The 18,887-nt window shown below is 53.0% G+C and overlaps 5 protein-coding genes across 6 annotated transcripts; 1 reads left to right on the forward strand and 4 right to left on the reverse strand.

Annotated features, from left to right (window-relative positions):
• Positions 1-174: 174 nt before the first annotated feature.
• Positions 175-1,305, reverse strand: PCL1 (PHO85 cyclin-1; the record flags this gene model as incomplete). The annotated part of the gene is made up of 1 exon (XM_007811593.2): positions 175-1,305. The coding sequence occupies one exon, from the start codon at positions 1,303-1,305 to the stop codon at positions 175-177; it is 1,131 nt and encodes a 376-aa protein (XP_007809784.2).
• Positions 1,306-10,554: 9,249 nt separating this feature from the next.
• Positions 10,555-13,060, reverse strand: CDC28 (Cyclin-dependent kinase catalytic subunit). Of its 2 annotated transcripts, XM_066116285.1 has the most exons (3): positions 12,389-13,060; positions 11,610-12,285; positions 10,555-11,511 (listed from the first exon to the last, which is right to left on the reverse strand). In XM_066116285.1, the coding sequence occupies exons 1-3, from the start codon at positions 12,423-12,425 to the stop codon at positions 11,244-11,246; spliced, it is 981 nt and encodes a 326-aa protein (XP_065978167.1). In that variant the 5' UTR covers positions 12,426-13,060; the 3' UTR covers positions 10,555-11,243. The 2 variants fall into 2 exon arrangements, with proteins under 2 accessions (XP_065978167.1, XP_065978168.1); XM_066116286.1 differs by having other exon boundaries at positions 11,610-13,060.
• Positions 13,061-13,265: 205 nt separating this feature from the next.
• Positions 13,266-15,205, reverse strand: J3458_000698 (uncharacterized protein). Its single transcript, XM_007811591.2, has 2 exons — positions 14,953-15,205; positions 13,266-14,894 (listed from the first exon to the last, which is right to left on the reverse strand). Exons 1-2 carry the CDS (start codon positions 15,075-15,077, stop codon positions 13,484-13,486), a joined length of 1,536 nt encoding a protein of 511 aa, XP_007809782.2. The 5' UTR covers positions 15,078-15,205; the 3' UTR covers positions 13,266-13,483.
• A 259-nt stretch (positions 15,206-15,464) lies between these two features.
• On the forward strand, positions 15,465-17,042 carry J3458_000699 (uncharacterized protein). The gene is made up of 2 exons (XM_007811590.2): positions 15,465-15,703; positions 15,765-17,042. The coding sequence occupies exons 1-2, from the start codon at positions 15,549-15,551 to the stop codon at positions 16,786-16,788; spliced, it is 1,179 nt and encodes a 392-aa protein (XP_007809781.2). The 5' UTR covers positions 15,465-15,548; the 3' UTR covers positions 16,789-17,042.
• Positions 17,043-17,230: 188 nt separating this feature from the next.
• J3458_000700 (uncharacterized protein) lies at positions 17,231-18,510 on the reverse strand (the record flags this gene model as incomplete). Its single annotated transcript, XM_007811589.1, has 2 exons — positions 17,231-17,978; positions 18,047-18,510. 2 exons carry the CDS (start codon positions 18,508-18,510, stop codon positions 17,231-17,233), a joined length of 1,212 nt encoding a protein of 403 aa, XP_007809780.1.
• Between the last annotated feature and the right edge of the window lie 377 nt (positions 18,511-18,887).

Raw genomic sequence — 18,887 nt, forward strand, 5'->3', positions numbered from 1 at the left:
GGAAAATGTGTCCTCAACGCCATGCTTTTTCTCAAAAATACATGCTTCATGATAATGCCAGGAAAAAAATGACAGGAAATAAAAGCCCCAGAGGCACAAGATGTCGCCGAAAGAAAAAAGGAGCTCGAAAAGACGCGAGTAGTTCATGTACGTGATGCGAGTTGCCGGAGAGAATCATCGTACGGCAACAGCACCGCCAAGTAGCCGTCCCCACATTCCTCGCTTGTGTCGCTTCTTAGCGGAACCGTCCTGGAGTTGCTGGTATTGCTCGACAGAGATTTCGTACGGAAGCATGCGGTTACTGGAAGCAGCCAGCTCTGGTACCGACTTGGCAAGGTCCGCCTCCGACACGACGTGGATGGGAGAGTCGTAGAGGCTGCCCTGCGGCTGCGAAACCTCATACATGTAGGGAGAAGGGTTAGACTCGAGTGGGGTCGCAGACCGGGATTGCTGCCTGCTCGAGGTAATGGATGAAGCATACGAGCTGGCCGAGCTGCTGTACGTGAGGCCTGGGGGGGTAATGGAACCGCCGCTGGCAGAGCGGACATTCTCGGGGCTGGCATGTCGGGATCGAGACTGGCCTCGAGAGGCAGGAGGAGTGGGATAGCGAGCATTTGCCTCCTGCTGTCGTCTCTTCTCCTCGCGGTGGCGCATCTTTCTGACGTGTCTCTCGGCAATGCGGGCACGGAGAGGCTCAAGGAAGGAATCCAGCTCCCGGTACAGGTCCTGCTCCGAGATTCTCAGCTCCCAGTCCAAAAGGAAGAGCAGTTGCTTTTCCATCAAGTTGACCTCGGTGCGGTTGAAGCCAAAGCTGTACAGGTCAGTGTTGATGTGCGTGTAGTTGGCCCAGTGCTTGTTCTTTGGCGAGCTGTCGTTGAGGTACTTGGCAGCCAGAATGAGCGAGGCGAGGAAGATGCGGTGAGTAGTACATCGCAGGCCACGGGCCATGGGTTGGAGCTTTGACTTGAGGCGGGTCAGGTAAACCAAGGTTGACATGAGAGTCGGGACCTGAACATTGGATGAGACGACAAGCTGGGTGATGAAGTCTTCGAGGGTAGGCAAGGTGTTGTCCACGGGCTGAGCAGCTTGCGATCCAGGACTCCTCGGGGGAGTGGGAGGAAGATGTTGTTGTTGCTGTTGAGGATGCTTTGAAGAGCTTGATGGCATCATGGTGGAATCGCATGTGATGACGTTGTGAGCGGCCTCGGCGAGAAATGAAATCATTTCACGGCTGACGGGCTGGTATACAAATTGGTCGAGGGCGGCTCGGTTGAGCTCGTCCAAGGTCAAATGCCGCATCGCCATGGTGAGGCTGTGAGATGGGGGATGTCGTCGAGTAGTAACGGCAAAGACGAAGGTCGGTGTTGGTGCAACCTCCCGTGTAAGTGGGGTTGGAGGTTGGAGGTTTGGATGCGTGGTGGAAAGGGAAGATCGATCGCAGCCTGCCGGGAAGGTGGGAAAGACCGGACGATATATCATGTATATCGAGGATAGGTATTGCCAGATGAACGGCAGGGGGCAATTGGAAAGCAAGGGAGGCCAGAGACTATATCAGAGACTAGCAAAAAAGCCTTTTGGCTTCAACGTCAGACAATGGAGGGCGCGAGGCTCATGCGCATGTGGCCTTGACACCTTGACCGCGAATGACCAGCTGGCCGTGGCCCGTGGACGTTCGTCAGTAGGTGACGTTGGGAACACGGGGCTGAGCGTGGCAGGGGGGCCTGGTCGGGGCAGAACGGGCTCCGCAGGGGGGGTGTGGTGCCACCGAAAAGGGGGTGCGGGTGGGGATTGGCGCGGTGGGGTGCGTATTCCGAGGACTGGACCAACAGGCAGGTGCGTGCCAGTTGGCTGCTGCCAAGTGATGGACTGACTGGTGGTTCGGCTTGCGGGAGCACAACCCAGTTTGGATCACGTCAAACCACACGGGCGGCGCTGTGGCTTTCTGCAGGGGGCAGGCGAGCAAAGGAACAAGCCCTGGATTCCTAACATGAGCGAGAGTTAGTAAGAGCACGGTGACAAAGGAGAGGCAGGAAAACAACTCCAGTACTCCGCAGGGTGGTAGTGCGCTTTACCCAAATACGTGACTACGGAGTACGGGAGAAGCCAGCTCAGCAGGCGCCCAGTCAAGTGAAAGGGGGGCAGCATAATAGGCAACAGGTACCAACCTGGCGGGAGACGGGCGCACCTGAGATCAGTGATCAAATGGATCGCTAGTACTATCGCTAGTGGCCAGGCCGACAGGGATCGGATCCAGCAGGGCACACGAGGCGCTGCCGTTGTGCTTAGACGGCTTTGGACAAGCGACCGGGGTTAGGTCGAATTAGAGTTGCTGTGGGAGGGAGATCGGTCACCAGGGGCTTTCGCTTGGTCTGGTCGCTTATGCGAGCGAGATGTGCGAGCGAGATGGCGAGACGGCGAGACGGCGAGACGGCGACCGGGCGAGCAAGCCGGATTCTGGATCTCGTGGGCGGGTAGCAAAGCGGATGCAGCGGGCTGACGGCGGACAGCTTCTCGAGAGGCTCGGAACCGTGGCAGGATTCGGCGCGCAGGTTGGCCTGTCGTGGCAAATAGGCCGCGAATGCTGAACGAGTCTACGGAGCAGTAGATGTCAATAATTGGCTGTTGAGCTGTTGAGACCCAGCTTCTATCTTGAGCTGCGCAAGGCCAAGCGGCAAGTGGAAAGCGGGCCACGATTCGTAGTTGTGGCTGGAGACTGTGCCAAGGCCAAGCAAGGTCAAGGGCTCAAGGCTCGATTTGTCCCAGGTGCCGAGGCGAATTCGGACAGCGTCTGGTTGATGTATTTCTCTGTTGAAGCAGCTATGTGCCGTGTCTGTGGCGGCCGGTGATTTTCGATATATTCCGTCTTCTTCGCAGTCAGATGGCACCCACGGTATTTTTGCCGCTCGAGGCTGTGAGGCTGTGAGGCTGAGGGATTAAAAAATCCGATGACGAGGCCCAAAGGGTGACGCCGTTTGCCGTCGGTAGGGGGGAGGCGTTGCCGGCGCCGTTTTTTGAGTTCAAAGATCCGCGAAATCCGGAGATTGCGTCAACGTCAACGTCGTGATGCACGCCGGTAAGTGCCAGATGGCCAATGTTCCGTGGTGCGAATGAGCGGGGCTTCCGATCCAGCGGAAGGCGTTATTAAAACAAAAAAAAAAGGAAACTAGGTTTGTATTTGGGGCAAGGAAGGGCTAGTTCCGTGACTTGGAATTTCTTTGTTGGACGCTGATGATCTGGTCGACGAGAGAGCAGTGCGTCCCCAATGTGGCTATTGTTCCAAACAATGGGAGATACTGGGTGTTTCCGTAGCCGTGATTTAGCTTTTTCGATGCTACTCGAGCGCGCGCGAAGAGTTTTATTATGGAAAGTAATGAGAGGGAGTGACTGGTCAAGTCCTTTGATAGATCCGTTTACACGGGATCCGGTGCGGCTTGAAGCGGTGAGTGAAGGAGAGGCACCCGGAGGTCAGAGTGGCCAGCGTTGGGCGATGCGACGGTTCGATGTGACCGAGACGAAAAAAGAAGAAAAGAGAATAGTTGGAAGTTGCTGCCGAAAAAAAAAAGGACAGTGCAGTCAAATTTTGTATTCGTGAGTGGTATGATGTGTTCAGTGTTGCACACAAACCAGACGAGGGCAAAGAGCGGACAATGGTCTTCAATCCAAGGTGGTGGCACAAAGAGCGGAGCTATTGAAGCGACTGAAAGTGTTTTGGTTGAAAATGCACTTCTTTCTGAAGTCCAATGGTGATGCGGCCAGCGAATCCAAAGAGGACGAGGTTCAGAGGCAGAGTTATATACGAGCCGAGCCAACCGTTGTCCAAGCGTCAACGCCTGGTGCTCTGTATGCAGCTCTGTGTGCAGAGACGTATTATGCAGAGGCAAATCTGCGCCGAGTCTCAAAGTCTCCAGTCAATAGTTGAGACGGCCAACGCAAGGGAGAGAGCACTCCAAATGAGAGGTTGGTTCCTGGTGCAGAAGGCACAGGTGCGTGACTGACTGGGGTTGGGGGGTCTGGTCCTTGGGGAGCGCTGGCAGTGGGCACGGGGGCCTGGCAGCAGAGCACTAGGCCACTAGGGAACGGTTGACCAGTGGACGAGTACGGGCACTGGGGTCTGGTCTCAGCGGTGGTCCAGTCGGGTCTGCAGGCCCGGTTGAATGTTCTGCAGGGTCTCCGGGGTCTGCTGTCGTTGACGCCTGCCCTGGTCTCGATTGACGGGTCCTGACTGGCCTGGTCCAGATGTCAGCGCAAAAACTCCCGTCTTCAAAGTGGATGCCGATGCTGCGCTGGAATCCGCCAACCGTCATCAACCTATACAAAGGGAGGCCGGGCAAATTGCACGCACCACCAGCTGCTATGCGAGAGCCACTAGAGGGAAGCTGCAAAGAGGAATATGGTCTAAACGTACAGAGGGCCAAGTAATGAATAAAGTGAAATTAACCGCTCCCGTGCCAAATCCCTAGTCTGCCGTGGACTGTAGTAGTGAACGCGGGGTCAAGTGCCTTTGTTGCTTTGCCCAATGTTGCGTTGCCCGTCGTGCTACGTCAAACTCGGCAATATCGACAAGACAACAAAAGGAAAAAAATTAAAAGCTTCAACGTACGATCTCGTTTGTCGTCGGGCTGCAATCAAAGCTGGATGGTCAAAAGACGATTGTCTGTCTGGTCCTCACAGAGGTATGCAAATCTGACAATCACACACTCTTTTTGTGCCGAGTGTCTGGTGCGTGGCGGCTTCAATGTGGACCAGCCTGTTCCTCGTCAAGTGGGCAAAGTGTTCAGCAGCGGAACCAGTCAGCAGGGGGAGTGACAAAAAGGAAAGACGACTGGAGGAACAATAAAAAATAATAATGCAGCGAACCGAGCCTGCAGCAAAAGAGGTAAAGTAGAGCCAAGGTCAAAAAAGAAACAGGGTCGAGCCTCCCTTCAATACTACCCCCCGGTAGAATTCCTCAGCCAAAGGGATGTTGGTTCTGAATTCAATGTTGTAGGGAGCACCGTTGATGGAGAAGATGGAATATCAAATAGGCTGGTATATAAATGGAGAAGGAGCAGGCAGAGAGCAAACACGGGGAGGGCGGGTGAATAAGTATTGCAGGCTTGAATCTTTAGCAATTCATTCCCCCCGTCAACAACAAATCAAGGGTGAGATGGGAGATTTTCATCACCACGGGGACATGGGGGAGGAATCAATGGGACATTGACAGCCGGCGGTTGATGGTTGCTGCAGAGTGAATGGCGGCCCGTCTCCTACTCGCTGGGGAACCTGGGAGCCGGTCGCACGAGGGACAAGAATAGACGGGCCCGGCGCCAATCCACATGCATGCACTCGCCGTCAATGTGGTCCTTTGGTCCCTTACTTGGCCGGCATTGTTTTCCCACGCCAGCAAGAGACTGACGAGAGTGAGCGCGAGAGACGTCGGCTGCGAATCGATTCAGCCCGCGCGCTGGAACACTGAACATGTAACAGCCCGTCGCCATGGTCAGCTTTGGACGGCCTGGTCATGATTATTAACGCTCCGTCAGCCAACCAAGGTCGTTCCACCACCACGGCCTGAGCATACATTCGACACGTTTAATCAAAGGACGTGACAGGGCTGGGTTGAAATGTTCCCACGAGCGTTTCCAAGCGTGCGCTGTTTGGCTCTTGCCCTGCACTTTGCACATCGTCGTCTTGCTGCGGCGCGGGCAGCTTTCCATCCATGCCCAATATGCAATATGCAATGTGCAGTACCCATATGCATGTACATATATATATATGGAATAATATGCACTAGCCCAGGCCTAGCGAGCCACGGAGATGGAGTCTGGTAGTCGAGTAACGGGATAGGGCAACTGAGCGCTCCGTATTTGATAGGCCCCTAATAAACACTCGGTGCTCCAGACGTCCGCGACGTCCGCGACGGCAAGCTTGCTCGCAATGCGCCGACTGGCTCTTGGCCGTGGCGACGAAACACGGCGCGCCGCCGAACCATTGGTCCGTGACCGACGTTGGGGCGCATCTTGAAACAAAACCTGCCAATTTGTACGGAGCATTGTACATGTACATGCAGTAGGGCAAGAACATGGTATGTTAATATAACTATACAGTATGTACATTCGACAACGTCATGCTTGCGACAAACATGCCAGCCAGCCAAAGAAGAATTCCCGAAAAGCACCAGAGCCCAACCATGCTACGCTGCAAATGACCAGTTGACCCTGGCCACTCGATAAACTTGTCCAGAACGTTCAAACGGAGCCCATGCTCTTCAGGTGCCAACCCAGGAGGCGTCTGGCAGCTGGCACTTGGCACATGCAGTTTGGCTCTCCTTTCCGATCTGCCAGTGTGCGTAAACTGGCCTGGCCAGACTTTTGGCAGACCTGCTCCATGTTCCAGTCCGGCTACATAAAGTACGCAAAACAATAAAAAAAAAAAAAAAAGGGCCAGGGGGATTTTGGGTCTCGTCCTGGGTGAGGCTGTGTACATGGTCATCTTGACATTACGAGGTCCTTTGCAGCAATCCGCGCCGTCAAGTAAACAAACAAACAGATAAACACAGACGTGCAAGTTTGCTGCTTCTGGTGAAGCTGGTGACCTGGCGTTGTTGGCAAACACGATGCACGTTTTGACAATGGGCTCAGGTACACCGCAAATTCCGCCATGGACCGAAAATCACCATCATCACCATCATCCTCCCCATCACCAACACCAACACCTACCGGTTAAAAAGGTCAAAGATCCAGTTCTGCCGTCAAAAGGGCACCGAAAAGAAATGAAGCCCTGAAGACGGTTGGTTGCTCGGACCTTTCCCACCGTCAGTCTGTTCAGATAACTAGATCCGCCACTTTAACGCGGCATGTGTGAGCCACAAAAGTCCTGCGTGGCAAATGGCTGCCATCCCGATGCAGGGGGGGGAACGGATAAAATAACCTACGTACCACCCAGTCATTCCTTGCCTTTCGGGGGAGAAACGGTTGATCAACGCTCTATTTACTCCGTAGAGCCCCACGCGTTTTGTTTGCAGCACAGCTTGTTTCATCGATTATGCTTTGCCGGTGTTGGTTCTTGCCAGAGGGGTCAGCAGCTCGCCTCTCTCGTTTCGGGGGATGTGTATCCCGTAGTCGGAGGAGCTCCGTTTCGGCAATACGAGTTGTAGAAACGTCTTGAAGTTGTTGCACCTCGTTGCGGGGGGGAGGCTAGACAATAGCGTCTCTGCATTCGGAATGGATAGCCAGCCCTGTTTTCCGCCTCGTCCTCGGCCAGAGTAACTGACAATACTACCATGCTTACATTATATTATCAATACCATGGAGCGCAATGGCTAAGCACCTGATATCAATTGATGGCAAAATGCTTCTTGCCTCCTTGTCCCACTCACCCACTGTAGGCCCCGCTAAACCGTCTCACCAATCATTTCAAAATTCACCGAAACCACCAGCATATCTCACCAACTCACCACCACACTGCACCATATCGCCAGCGGTCTCACCTGTCTCAGGCATGCGCCGGGTCAAACCAGACGCCATCCCACGAACAGCATTCGCAAGGCCCGCCCCAACACAGTTGTGCCGGAAATCAAAGCGCGCATATTCAAGCCCGCCCTGTGATGTCAGGGCTCTCCCACACCCACTTTCAAGAAGGCTATGGCGCAGATTCAATGCTGGTTACATATTAAAAAATATATATATAAAAAATAAAAATTAAATAAAACCAAAAAAGACCAACCTGGCAAGATGGCATGTGGCAAGGGTGACATGCACTGGTCATGGTCATTCATTCACATGGCAATCCTATTTAAAAGGGAGACCGTTGACACTTAGTCGTGCGAGACACAGGCAACCTACTAGCCCTTTGTGGAAAGAAGGCGCATCTTGTTGGAGCGTTGCATTCCATGACGGGCACAAGGATAACGAGACTGGCATGATGCCCTTTTTTGGAGGGGATGGGATCTTTGTAAGTGCATGATTTCGAGAGGCATTTTTGTCGCGCATCGCTGTTGAAGAGCAATATGACCCTTGTGTTAGGGGTGCATAGACGAGTGATGCCAGGTCATAAACTTGACGCCACCATATTGCTATCTTGCACGTGTGCATCGCGCAATCATGTCGACAGCGATGACTTTTTTTTTCCCCAAAGGAATCTCCGCGAGTATCACAAGCCCGTCAAGGGAGAAGGGCAGATCACCACCCACTCAAACAACCGCCCTCCATGATGAACGCCATTGTAGCGCATTGTATCGACGGCAAATGTCCAAGGTATTCCGTCCATCAACGTTCCCCATCCCCATCCCATAATATTTGCACCGCCCATCCTCCAGCACCACATGGTATCGCCAATACCGCCAATCACGCTGTCCACCTCCTCCACCAACTTCATCCCAAGACCAAACGTTGGTCAAACTTGGCCCCCTGAATCCCCAGATACTACCCTTTTGCGCTTCTTCGCCCTCACCAGACTCTTTTGCCCCCCCATCCTCCCCCCTCGATACAAAATGCAGGGATTCAATTCGCAGGACCTCCCAAAAAAGCCACCCACGACTAAATTAGTAAACCCGCTGGGGCTGCCCCAGATTTTGGCAGGTGCACTTCCGACCAGGGGCGCCGACTGGGCAGCCACCGATGGCCCTGAAACCCAGCTCCGGGACACACTCGAAAACCTACACGCCCCCCCCCCCCCCCCCCCGGCCTGCTGCCGTCGTTCGCGGAGAAATTCCTTCAAAGCCACACAAAGCACTTGACTTTTTCGAGATGTGGCTGGTGCGGCGGCGCCGAGGAGCTGTACCACATGCAGCGGTGAAATCCATCCAATGGGGGGCGTTGTAGGGATTTATACTTGGTGCTGTGTACATATGTCTTGGAAGGTATGGAATTTTTAAAGATTTTTTTTTTTTGGGCGCCGCCCCTGGAAAGAAAAAAAAAATTGAAAGGGTGTTGTTGTGTATACGCCTCTAATCGTGGTAGAAATATCAAGTGCCTGCTGAATTGGTGTCGCAGCCGGGTGAATGGATACGGACGGAGAACCAGCCCGTAAACCTGAGCATGTTGGATTGCAGGCCGTGACCAACGTGCCCCCAACATTGAAACTCATAACGGAAAACTAGTCCTCTCCAACCAAAAAAAAACACCTCCATCTTTATCTCGTCCCAAGTAAACTACATGCAACAACCAACAATCTTTCCCCCGCACAACCACGAGCAAACAGGCTGAAGCCAGACTGCGGGACACCACGCGCGCACACAACACACTCCCGGCCCAGCGGAATTAAGTAGCCAGGCCAGGCAAACAACTTGAACAAAGAGAAAAAAGTAAACCCCCGCATCCAACCATACTCACATGCTGATCCCACACCGCCGCGGGGCATCACCATCGCCACACCGAACAAATACCCGGACCGCGGGACGCCCAGACCACAAAGTCAACAGCCACGCGGGACAGAGAGGGCCCCTCGGCGGCGCCGGCATCCGCCGACTCGAGCCCATTTTCGCGGTTTTTGTACAGCAAGCCCCGTCAAGTATCCCCTCAGAATGGGACACCAAGAGAAAGAGACACGATACTACCGCGCCAGGTTTTCCCCGCAGACTTGATACGGATGAGAAGGGCAGGGGGAAGAGGCACATACACTCAGGGGCGGAAGACATTTGCCCGCCAAGAGTATGGAATAACATACTCGATGTTATAGTATAGAGCCGCTAGTTGTCTAGGCATGTACCTAGGTAGTCAAGTACGCTGCTCAAAAACGTAATACATATAAATTGTGCTCTACAGCAGAGTGCCGTCTTGGGGTGGTATTACGTCGTCTCTAGGAAGTACACCGCATGACATAGTCCCCGTTTTTATATATACACGCATCTACATAGGAAAAGGGGCCAGAAAACTATTCAATATAATTTATAGTATTTTGCCATAAGAAGCTTGTCTCTAGGCATAGCTGCAGGTCAAACTCGATCCACTCTGCACCACTCATCTCACACAACTATTTGAAACCTCGCCAACCCCATCTCCTGTTTTCATTTTAAGCTCTAGAAGCTAGTATATCATGCCCTGACTCTGGGCTCCTTCTTTCCGGGGGCGCCAAGCGTGGAAAACTCAGCCCACGTGCTTCAATAATGACCTGAAGCTCGCTCAGCCCCCTCGGGGCCCATAATTGCGCAACATTGGCACCTCGGCAGGACTGAATCTGAAGCTCCCTTCATTACGCCGCTGCTCATGCATACAAGCGCTGAAGAAGAAGAAAATGACCTCAACTTATCGATGGGGGGGGAGATGGGGAGAAGCTCAAGAAGAAAAAAAATACAAGGCCTTCACTGGCAAATCTTTCTCCCAGGCTCAGACAGTCCCCAATGCCACGGCCGCGCGCTTATTCGCGCTCCCGCTGGCTGGTTTCATTAAGCGCCCGCCTGGCCACGTAGTTCCTCATACCGGTTGGGCCCTTGTCGTGGGCCAAAAATACGCACCCTACACTAGACAGATCCTGGAACCCATGTAAAACTGGCGCGACCCAAGCCGCTCGCTGCGGTAATTGTACCAATCGCCGAACGACATGCATGCACGACTGAACGCCAATGTCATCAATGCCCTGAATTTCCCGTGACTGTAACATATCATAGTCCCTACGTAGGTGAATTTTCATGTCGATTTGGCCACAGCACATTTCCACAAAGTCGTAGCGGCGAGAATATCCATGAGTCTATTAGCACTGCATTCCTGAACCGAGAACCCAGAATCCGTTTGCCCTCCTCTACTCCGTACGTAAATGAAAACAGAAGAAAACTAACTCGCATCGCGAGGACGCTTTCGGACCCCTTCTCCCTCCTCACCCCTCCCCATTGACCATGACATTGTCATGACATCGTTGGTTGCCCAACTACAAGGTGACGAAATCTTAGGGATGGAAACCCAAAACAGCGAAAGTGCCTTGTGGCAAGATCATCCGCAGGCCAGCCGGGAAGCCGTGGCAAGATCAACAAACGACACTCCATCTCGTGCTACTTTGCACCATCGCGTCTCCTTGCCCCGGCCCCGATAGCCAGGTGAAGGTATAAAATCTGACAACAAAAATAACAACAGAGAATAAGGTTCCTTGTCGTGGAACTTTTCTCATTGGCATGTGTAGTGGTCAACATTTTGCAGATTTTGTGCTCGTGTCCGTATCCTGAAAGTCCGTTCGAAGATGATACCTGCCTCCTCCCTGATAGCATATACACCTCCGACCACGTGTTTGCCCCAATGTCAGCATCCTGCGGCGCCTGGGCGTACCATCGCTCTCTAATTATAGTAGCCATTCATGCGGCCAACCTCTTCCTGCTGCTCGGCGAGGTAGTCTTCGAAGTAAGGGTGGTTGCAGGCTTGCTTGGCCGAGATGCGGCCAGCCGGGTCATATACCAGCATCATTTCGAGGAGCTCTAGGCCCTTTTGATCCAGGTTCTGGCAGAGGGGTTGCCTATAGTCTCTCCTCCACTTAGGGAATGATGATTTAAAGTCGGGGTATGAAGTGACGCCGGGCCAGACCTCCTCATCTGGAGTACCAAGGGTTCTAAATGATGCATGAATTAGTCCGAATTCCGCATGAAATTACGCTTCATGGTTTGAGAGTATATTTCAGGCGTGGAATCGAGGGAGAGGGCAACTTGCCGGAAAATCTTGAAAATCTCGTCTATTTCAGAGTCACCAGGGAACAATGGTTTCCGAGTACACATTTCAGCAAAGATACAGCCCACTGACCACATATCGACACCAGTCGAGTATTGTCTTCCACCGAGTAAAATCTCCGGAGCTCGATACCACAACGTCACCACTTCATGGGTATACGTTCGCAGGGGCACGCCAAAGGCACGGGCAAGGCCAAAATCAGCCAGCTTCAGGTTACCCTCCTTGTCAATCAGCAAGTTTTGGGGCTTCAAATCTCGGTGAAGCACTCGACGGGAATGGCAGTACTTGATGCCCTCGCACAACTGCATCATAAACTTCCGGACAACAACTTCGCCAAGGCCGAGTTGCATAATGGTCGCCGAGGATCCCTCGGGCAGGGCTTTGCCTCGGCCACCATCGCTGACGGGTAGCGCCTCCATGTACCTCTTTAGATCTAGATCCACGAACTCAAAGACAAGGTAGAGCTTGTGGCCGTCGGAGTGGACGATGTTAAACAGGCGGACAATGTTGGGGTCTCTCAATTCCTTGAGAAGGGAGATTTCTCGGATAGCAGTGCTAGGGACACCTTCGTCTTCGGCTTCGAGGCGAATCTTTTTGAGGGCGACGATGCGGCCACTATTGGCAAGGTCACGCGCCTTGTAGACAACACCATACGTGCCTGGTCGAGTCAGTCCATCGTGCTTGACCATGGCGGGCATTTATTCATGCAACTCCTCGCTGCAGCAATTGTGCCGCTGTCCCAGTGCAAGTCATGAACTCACCCTCGCCAACTTTTTCCAGCTTCTGATAATTCTCCATGATGAAAGCGGTTCGGGGTTTCTCCCTCACAACAACAACAACAACAACAACAAGTCAGTGCGGGTCGAAAGCTGGTCGCGCTGTCGGGTGTAATTTCGCAGCCCGGCGTCTACGCGGAACGTCACTGCGCAGGAACAGACAAAAGCGACGTCGACCGGCCAGAGGGAGAATTGTCGGTGGTGGATGAACAATGGAGCAGCTTGCCACTGCCCTTGCTCTCTCCCTCGGAATGGGGAATGGAACGACGCGGGGGTAGTGAGGAAAAAAGCACAAGGAAGAAATTCACAGATACTAGTCTGGTGTCGTCACCCCAGCAAGCAAGCGAGGGGTCAACACACACACACACAAGAGTCGCGATGGCGCGGGGTGGACGCGCCTTGGCAACTTTGGGGAAACGAAAATAAGTAACAAAAAAAATTAAAAAAAAAATTATAAAGGGGCAAGAAGAGAGAGACCAAATAGCTGCGGGTTAGTAGTATACGGCGGGCGCAAAAAAACCGTTTCTCAACCAAGAGACGAAAGTAGTTTTGTCAAGTCCAGAAAGTCGGTGCAACAGGAGCTTCTCGAGTCTCTGTTTTTGGTCAACCCTGTTTGTTGTGTTTACTTGTACTCGGCCGGCAACACACCACTCACAGCTCCCGAATCGTGGAAAAGGTACTCAATTAGGTTTAGTCGTGGAGGTTTAGCTGAGTTGTCCCTGCCAACTCGCGTCTTTAGGCGGGGCACACGTTCCATACGGCTTATCGATAAGGAACAGCCACCACTAGGACCCTTCAACGTTTCTATGCTCGCTTCCAATAATACATACTCGCACCTTACGTCGCTTGTCATCCTCACCGACACCTCGGGCTCCTATATTTGGCTTGATATATGCCCTTGATGAATTTTTTCCCAAGACTGCGTTCTCATTTGACGACAGATACCGTCAGCACGGTACGCATCCCGGCAGATGACGGAGTTGGTACCCACCAAGCCAAACTATTACAACTAATTTGATGCTTGCCCAACTCTCGACTCTCATCAGCAATACTACATGCGTGCAGCTCACTATTCATGGATCATGACTCTGCAAGCTGCTTCGTCCCGGCACTCCCTTCTGCCCGCCTCAAATCCAAAATTTTACCCAAGTCCAAATGGCCCTTTGCTCCCCATCCGGATGGTCCAGCTTCCACATCGGGCCGCACAGAAACATACCAGCTCCAAGCTCTTCGATCGAGCTCGTCTTTCCGCAAAACGCCGGCCCAGCTCTTGTACAACAGCCTCAGCGCCCCCAGTAATTTCCCCAAGTTCTCTTGCCTCTCGTCATTCACCGCCGTCAGCGTCTTCTTGGTCTCACTCCCACCTCCGTCAACCGCAGCCGTCCCAAAACTCCGTAGGAGGTAGTTCCTCGCGCCTTCGGGGCGGTGAATGGGCATCCCCACCGTCGTAAGAGACGGCGTCTTGTTTTCAGGGTCCAGACCCCAGAGTGCTTCCCCAGCCAGCGTAGACTTTCGTCTGCGGGAAGACAGCGCGTCGTTGATGCATTCTCTCATAAGACGCCATCTATCTGGACCAAGCATAATGCCGCCGTACCACCTCGATAGCACAACGAGCGTATTCGTGACATCTGCTTCGCGCATGGTTTGTAGCATAAACTTCCCACAGCCAGATTCTCCGTCGTCAAATGAAGCTTCTTGAACCAGTGGCGAGTTGCCGTAGCTCGTTCGCAAGGCCCATGCGTTGTGTGTGGCTGTTTCCAACTCGGGTTTATCTGTCATGAGACCATTCATCAAACCCGTCCGAAGAGAAGGCGAAGACAAACTTGCGGCATGCGCTACAAATGTAGACGCTCGAGATGTCAGTTTTTGGCTCACGACCCATGTCTTCTGCTCGCCTGACGACGACGACTCTGGCTCACTCGGCCCCTCTGTCGAACCTGCAGCCTCATCTAGTTCATCCGATTTCCATGCATATCCGCTCCTTTTCAGAACTGGAATCTCGCGCCCCAAGACCCTGACCTTTGGCTGTCCCTCAGGGATCTGGTCCTCACCTCCAGGCGGTGCCTTCTCAATGCCAATGCTAATCGCCTTGGATCTCGAATTTGCACTCACGACCGCCTGACCCAGGCTCAACCTGCTGCTCGGAGGCTGTTCTGGCATGGTAAAGCGAAGTAATTCCACCGCAAACGCGAGCACAAGTGGCGCTCTGTTTGTCAGCAACGTCGTCTTTCGGATTGTCTCTTCGTCCTCAACTAGTGGCAAACTGAGCGAGCTTTCCAGCTCTTCTGCGCTCATCGAGCTGTAGTCCAAGTCTCGCTTATGAGGCTCCAGTCTAGGTTTCTTGGAGTTGGGAGAGGTAGACTCCTCAGCAGCACGCTTGGTCGCCTTCTTGCCGTGCGTTTTGCACGCTGTGTGGAAGGACTTGGCCAGTTTGGCGTCTGAGATGGCGGCTTCTACTGCAGAGAGAGGCGCTTCTGCAATTTGCTCAATGCTAGATTTTTTCTCAATTGGTATATTGCTCCTCAGAATGTGTTTTGATTCAGATGTACCTTCTTAGGTTCTTGGACTGGAGCGCCTTGATGTGACCCATGGCTGCCATCATGGGAATTTTGCGTGAAGTGAACATGCGCAGCAGCTCCTGTAAGTCGCCGTGGCCTGACATGCTCAGCAACATCTAAAGCCGGTAATATCTTGGCTGAGAGTTTTTCTTTTCCTTTTCTAATTTTTCAGTCTTGGAATGCGTCCAGGGCGAGTTCTTTGTCAAGATCCGAGTGTTGAAACAGGCAACGCTGACGCGCGCTGCGTAGAGGCTGTGGCAGAGATTTACTTACCGAGAAGTATGCACTAATATGCTGCAGTATACTATAGTATGGAGCGAGATAGCCAGGTACCTGATCTGGTTAATTACTTTTCGCCTCCTACTGTACCTTGTTTCCCTGCCGTGAATGAAGCTTGGACCCCCCAGCCCTGAGGTTCTGCCCCCACATCAGCTCCGAAGCATCGGGCCGTTCACACATCCGGATCAGCCCCGACGCCTTTTTTAAACATACAAAACCGCTACGTTTGTTTTGTCACTATCCGGAATCGGAAGCTTACGCCAAACTCTGCGACCGGTAACCCATACAAAACAAGCCATGCAGTACCAATGATGGTCACCGCGTGTGGCTTCGCCAGAGCCACTTGCCTACCAAGGCGTTTTGCTAGCACAGCTTCCAAAGCTGCTCGCAAACAGCCGACTACTAAACCACCACCTGCTCCTGCTCCTCCCCCTCCTCCTCGCCTCTCCAAGTCATATAAACCGTGAGTTGCCTCCCGGCTCTATAGAAGAGTCCCCGAGACTCACGCCTCAACTCCCTCGCAGCAGCCCTCGAAAAGCACCCTCTCAACCCCGACATGCTCCGAATCCCTCAGAGTCCGGCGATACCCTTCAGTCTCTCTGGCGCCGCTCGTGGCTCCCACTCTCCGGAGCCGCCCTCCTATCCGGCTTCCTGGGCTTCTACATCGTCGGCACCGCAGCCGCCTCCTTGAAAACCTGTCCATGCCAAACGCCCTGCGAGCACGCCACGCCGACCGGTCGACCGCCCGCCCTGACAGGCGACAATGCCGAACAATTCGACAAGGAGCTGAATCTGCCCGAGTGGTGGATGGGCATCACCAAGCTGCGGAAGAAACTGGCCGATCATGCCAAAGGCAACGTGCTGGAACTGGCCATGGGCACCGGCCGGAACCTCGAATACTACAACTGGGATGCGCTGAGTGGGACACACCCAGTGCCGGGGAAGAAGGATGCGGCCAGGGGGATATCCTCGTTCACGGGGCTAGATATATCCGCCGACATGCTCGACGTCGCGCGCAAACGACTTGTCACGACGGTCCCGCCAATGGCTGATTCCGAGCCCATCGTAAGGAGATCGACGCTGACGGACCACACGGGCGGGCAGCTGTCCTTCCTGAACGATCGGCTGCGACTGGTTTGCTCGGATGCGCATCACCCTCTCCCGCAGGCAGCGGGTGCGACGCGGCCGTCCTCGTCCGCATCGGACGCGACGTACGATACTATTATACAAACATTTGGGCTTTGCTCCGTGTCGGATCCCGTGGCAGTTTTGTGCAATTTGGCATCCGCTGTCAAACCGGATACCGGTCGCATCATTCTTCTTGAACACGGCAAGGGATGGTATGGACTTGTCAATGGTCTTTTGGATAAGAATGCAGAAAAGCATTTTGAGAAATACGGCTGTTGGTGGAACCGTGACATTGAAGCGCTTGTCGACGAAGCTGTGCAAAAGACACCAGGACTGGAAATAGTCAAGCTAGATCGGCCAAACATTATGCAAATGGGTACTTTAGTCTGGGTAGAGCTCCGCATGAGGGGCAAGAAGTAGTAGGTCCGGTGTAAATGAATGTATGATGACGTCGAGATCCTCTTGTACAATAGGAAATAGGACAATAGTTTTAGGAGCGATGAGTGGCATATCATTTTGCGATCCTGTATGTGTCTGCTCTGCGCTACAAGGCCAGTCTCCCCTTTTTGTATTCTAGAGAATCCACTGTTTGTTTCTCTTCATCTCCTCGTACATTGCATCGTGCAAAAATCACACTGAAGACAATCTATATATACATGTACCTCTACACCAACTCCTAAAGAGGCCAACAGACGAAAATAATTATCGAAACATCGCGTCAAGAAACCCAACCCTTTCGGCTATGCTCATTTTATTGCCGCCTACTCCGATAACTCCATGCGCCTTGCGCAAAATATATGTAACCAATGAGTCAAAATTGTGGATATCGGTGAAAAAGTATTAATACGAGAATATAGTGTCATCAGCAGGTGTCCAAAAGGCAGTCGAGCTCGTCAATTTCGATGCTTTCTGCGGTTCTATCCCATTCAAAGAGCAAATTGAGCTTCAGCCAGCTGTCAGCATCGTCGTCTTTGCGCATAGTCGACATGGGACTCGGCTTGATAGCCGGACTGGTCAAAAAGGCTGTAGTCGGAAGAGCACGGTCGCCGAACCACATGTCGTCGCGGTAGCCATACTCAATAGTAGGGTTACGCTCGGCAGTCTCGGAGCTAGGAGGAGTGTTGTCGTGGGTAAATTTACGTTTTTGAAGAACGTCCGCAGTTTGTGTGAACTCGCGTTCATCAGTTTCCAAAGGCGGAGAGTCCCGGCGCAAGTCTCGTCCGTGTCTCAAGTGATTACTGTGAGTTTTGAACGAGCCCATGGGCGTAATTGGCATGCCCACGTCGTCCTCCATATCATCAAACTCCGGCGACGAAAGGTCTACCTCAGGGGAAGGACTCAGCTCTCTTCGGCGACCGTCCACATCCTCAGAACCAAAATCATCGGTCAAAGATACGGAGGGAGAGACGATAGCAGGGAGATTAATTGGTTGAGTGATGCTGGAATCCGGAAGAGGCTGTCGCGGGCAAGTAGTGAGGAAAAAGTACGTGCGGCGGGGGTGCACAGTCTCGAGTTCTTTAGCCAGGGGGCAAGGAGCAAGAGCAGTCCAGCTCGGCCGTTTCATGTATGAGGTCAAGCGGGAGGAGATGATGGCGCACGGGTTGGCAGATCTAGGCGAACAAAGGGGTCAGCGATTTGATCCAAAGAAAATAAGGTTTGTAGACGGGTAATAGCTCACTGTTGAACAGAAGACAATGTCTGGGTGAGAACAGTCGCCAGTTCTTTGATGAGGTGCGGTCTATTAGCTGTCGACTGCAGCTGAACAATTGAAGCCTCAACAATGTCATCATTGATACCCTCGAGATCAACCTTGGGTATCGCGTACAGGTCAGACATCTCGACGCTGGTGGCCGGGGTGGGCGAAGGAGGAGGCGTTTGCTCGACGATGCCTTCAGTGGGCGCAGAGGTGGCTCCGTGTGATCGCTTGAGACGCTTGCTTGGATGGGAGTCCATAGTATCGACCGAAGACTCTGAATGATGCGCCGACGTAGCTGGGGAAGATGACAATGACGATGACGACGGAGAGGAAGGTCTTCTCGGGGCCTTTGTTGAGGCAGCGGCAGCGCGAGCAGCGTGCGTCACGGGAATGTGTATACCCAGGCTGGGCAGGGACAATGATTTGCGACGCGTGTTGTACGGCATCCTTGCTATGTTTGCGAGGCGAAGGGGTAATGAAAAAGGGAATAGAAAAGTCAAGGGATGAAGAGGCTCTGTTACTAATGAGCTAAGCTGCGAGACGAAGCTGAAAGGCGAGTCAACTCTCTCTATTAGGAGATATTTGGCGTAAAAGGGGGATGCAGCGAGGCTGTAGCGGAACAGTGTGAATTTCCCACGATGCAAAACACAGGACGGGTTGCCCGGTTGCAAGATGAGGAAAAAATAATAAAGGAGGGCGCTTTTCAATAGTACATACAACAAAGGGAGGGGATTCGAACAGCCAGCCGGCCAGGATGGGGATGGGGGACAAGTGAGGATTGGAACCTTGGGACATTTGGGACGGGAGGCGAAGACAGCCTCAG

This window comes from Metarhizium acridum (genome assembly GCF_019434415.1).
Source record: "Metarhizium acridum strain ARSEF 324 chromosome Unknown scaffold_1, whole genome shotgun sequence".
NCBI classification, from domain to species: domain Eukaryota; kingdom Fungi; phylum Ascomycota; class Sordariomycetes; order Hypocreales; family Clavicipitaceae; genus Metarhizium; species Metarhizium acridum.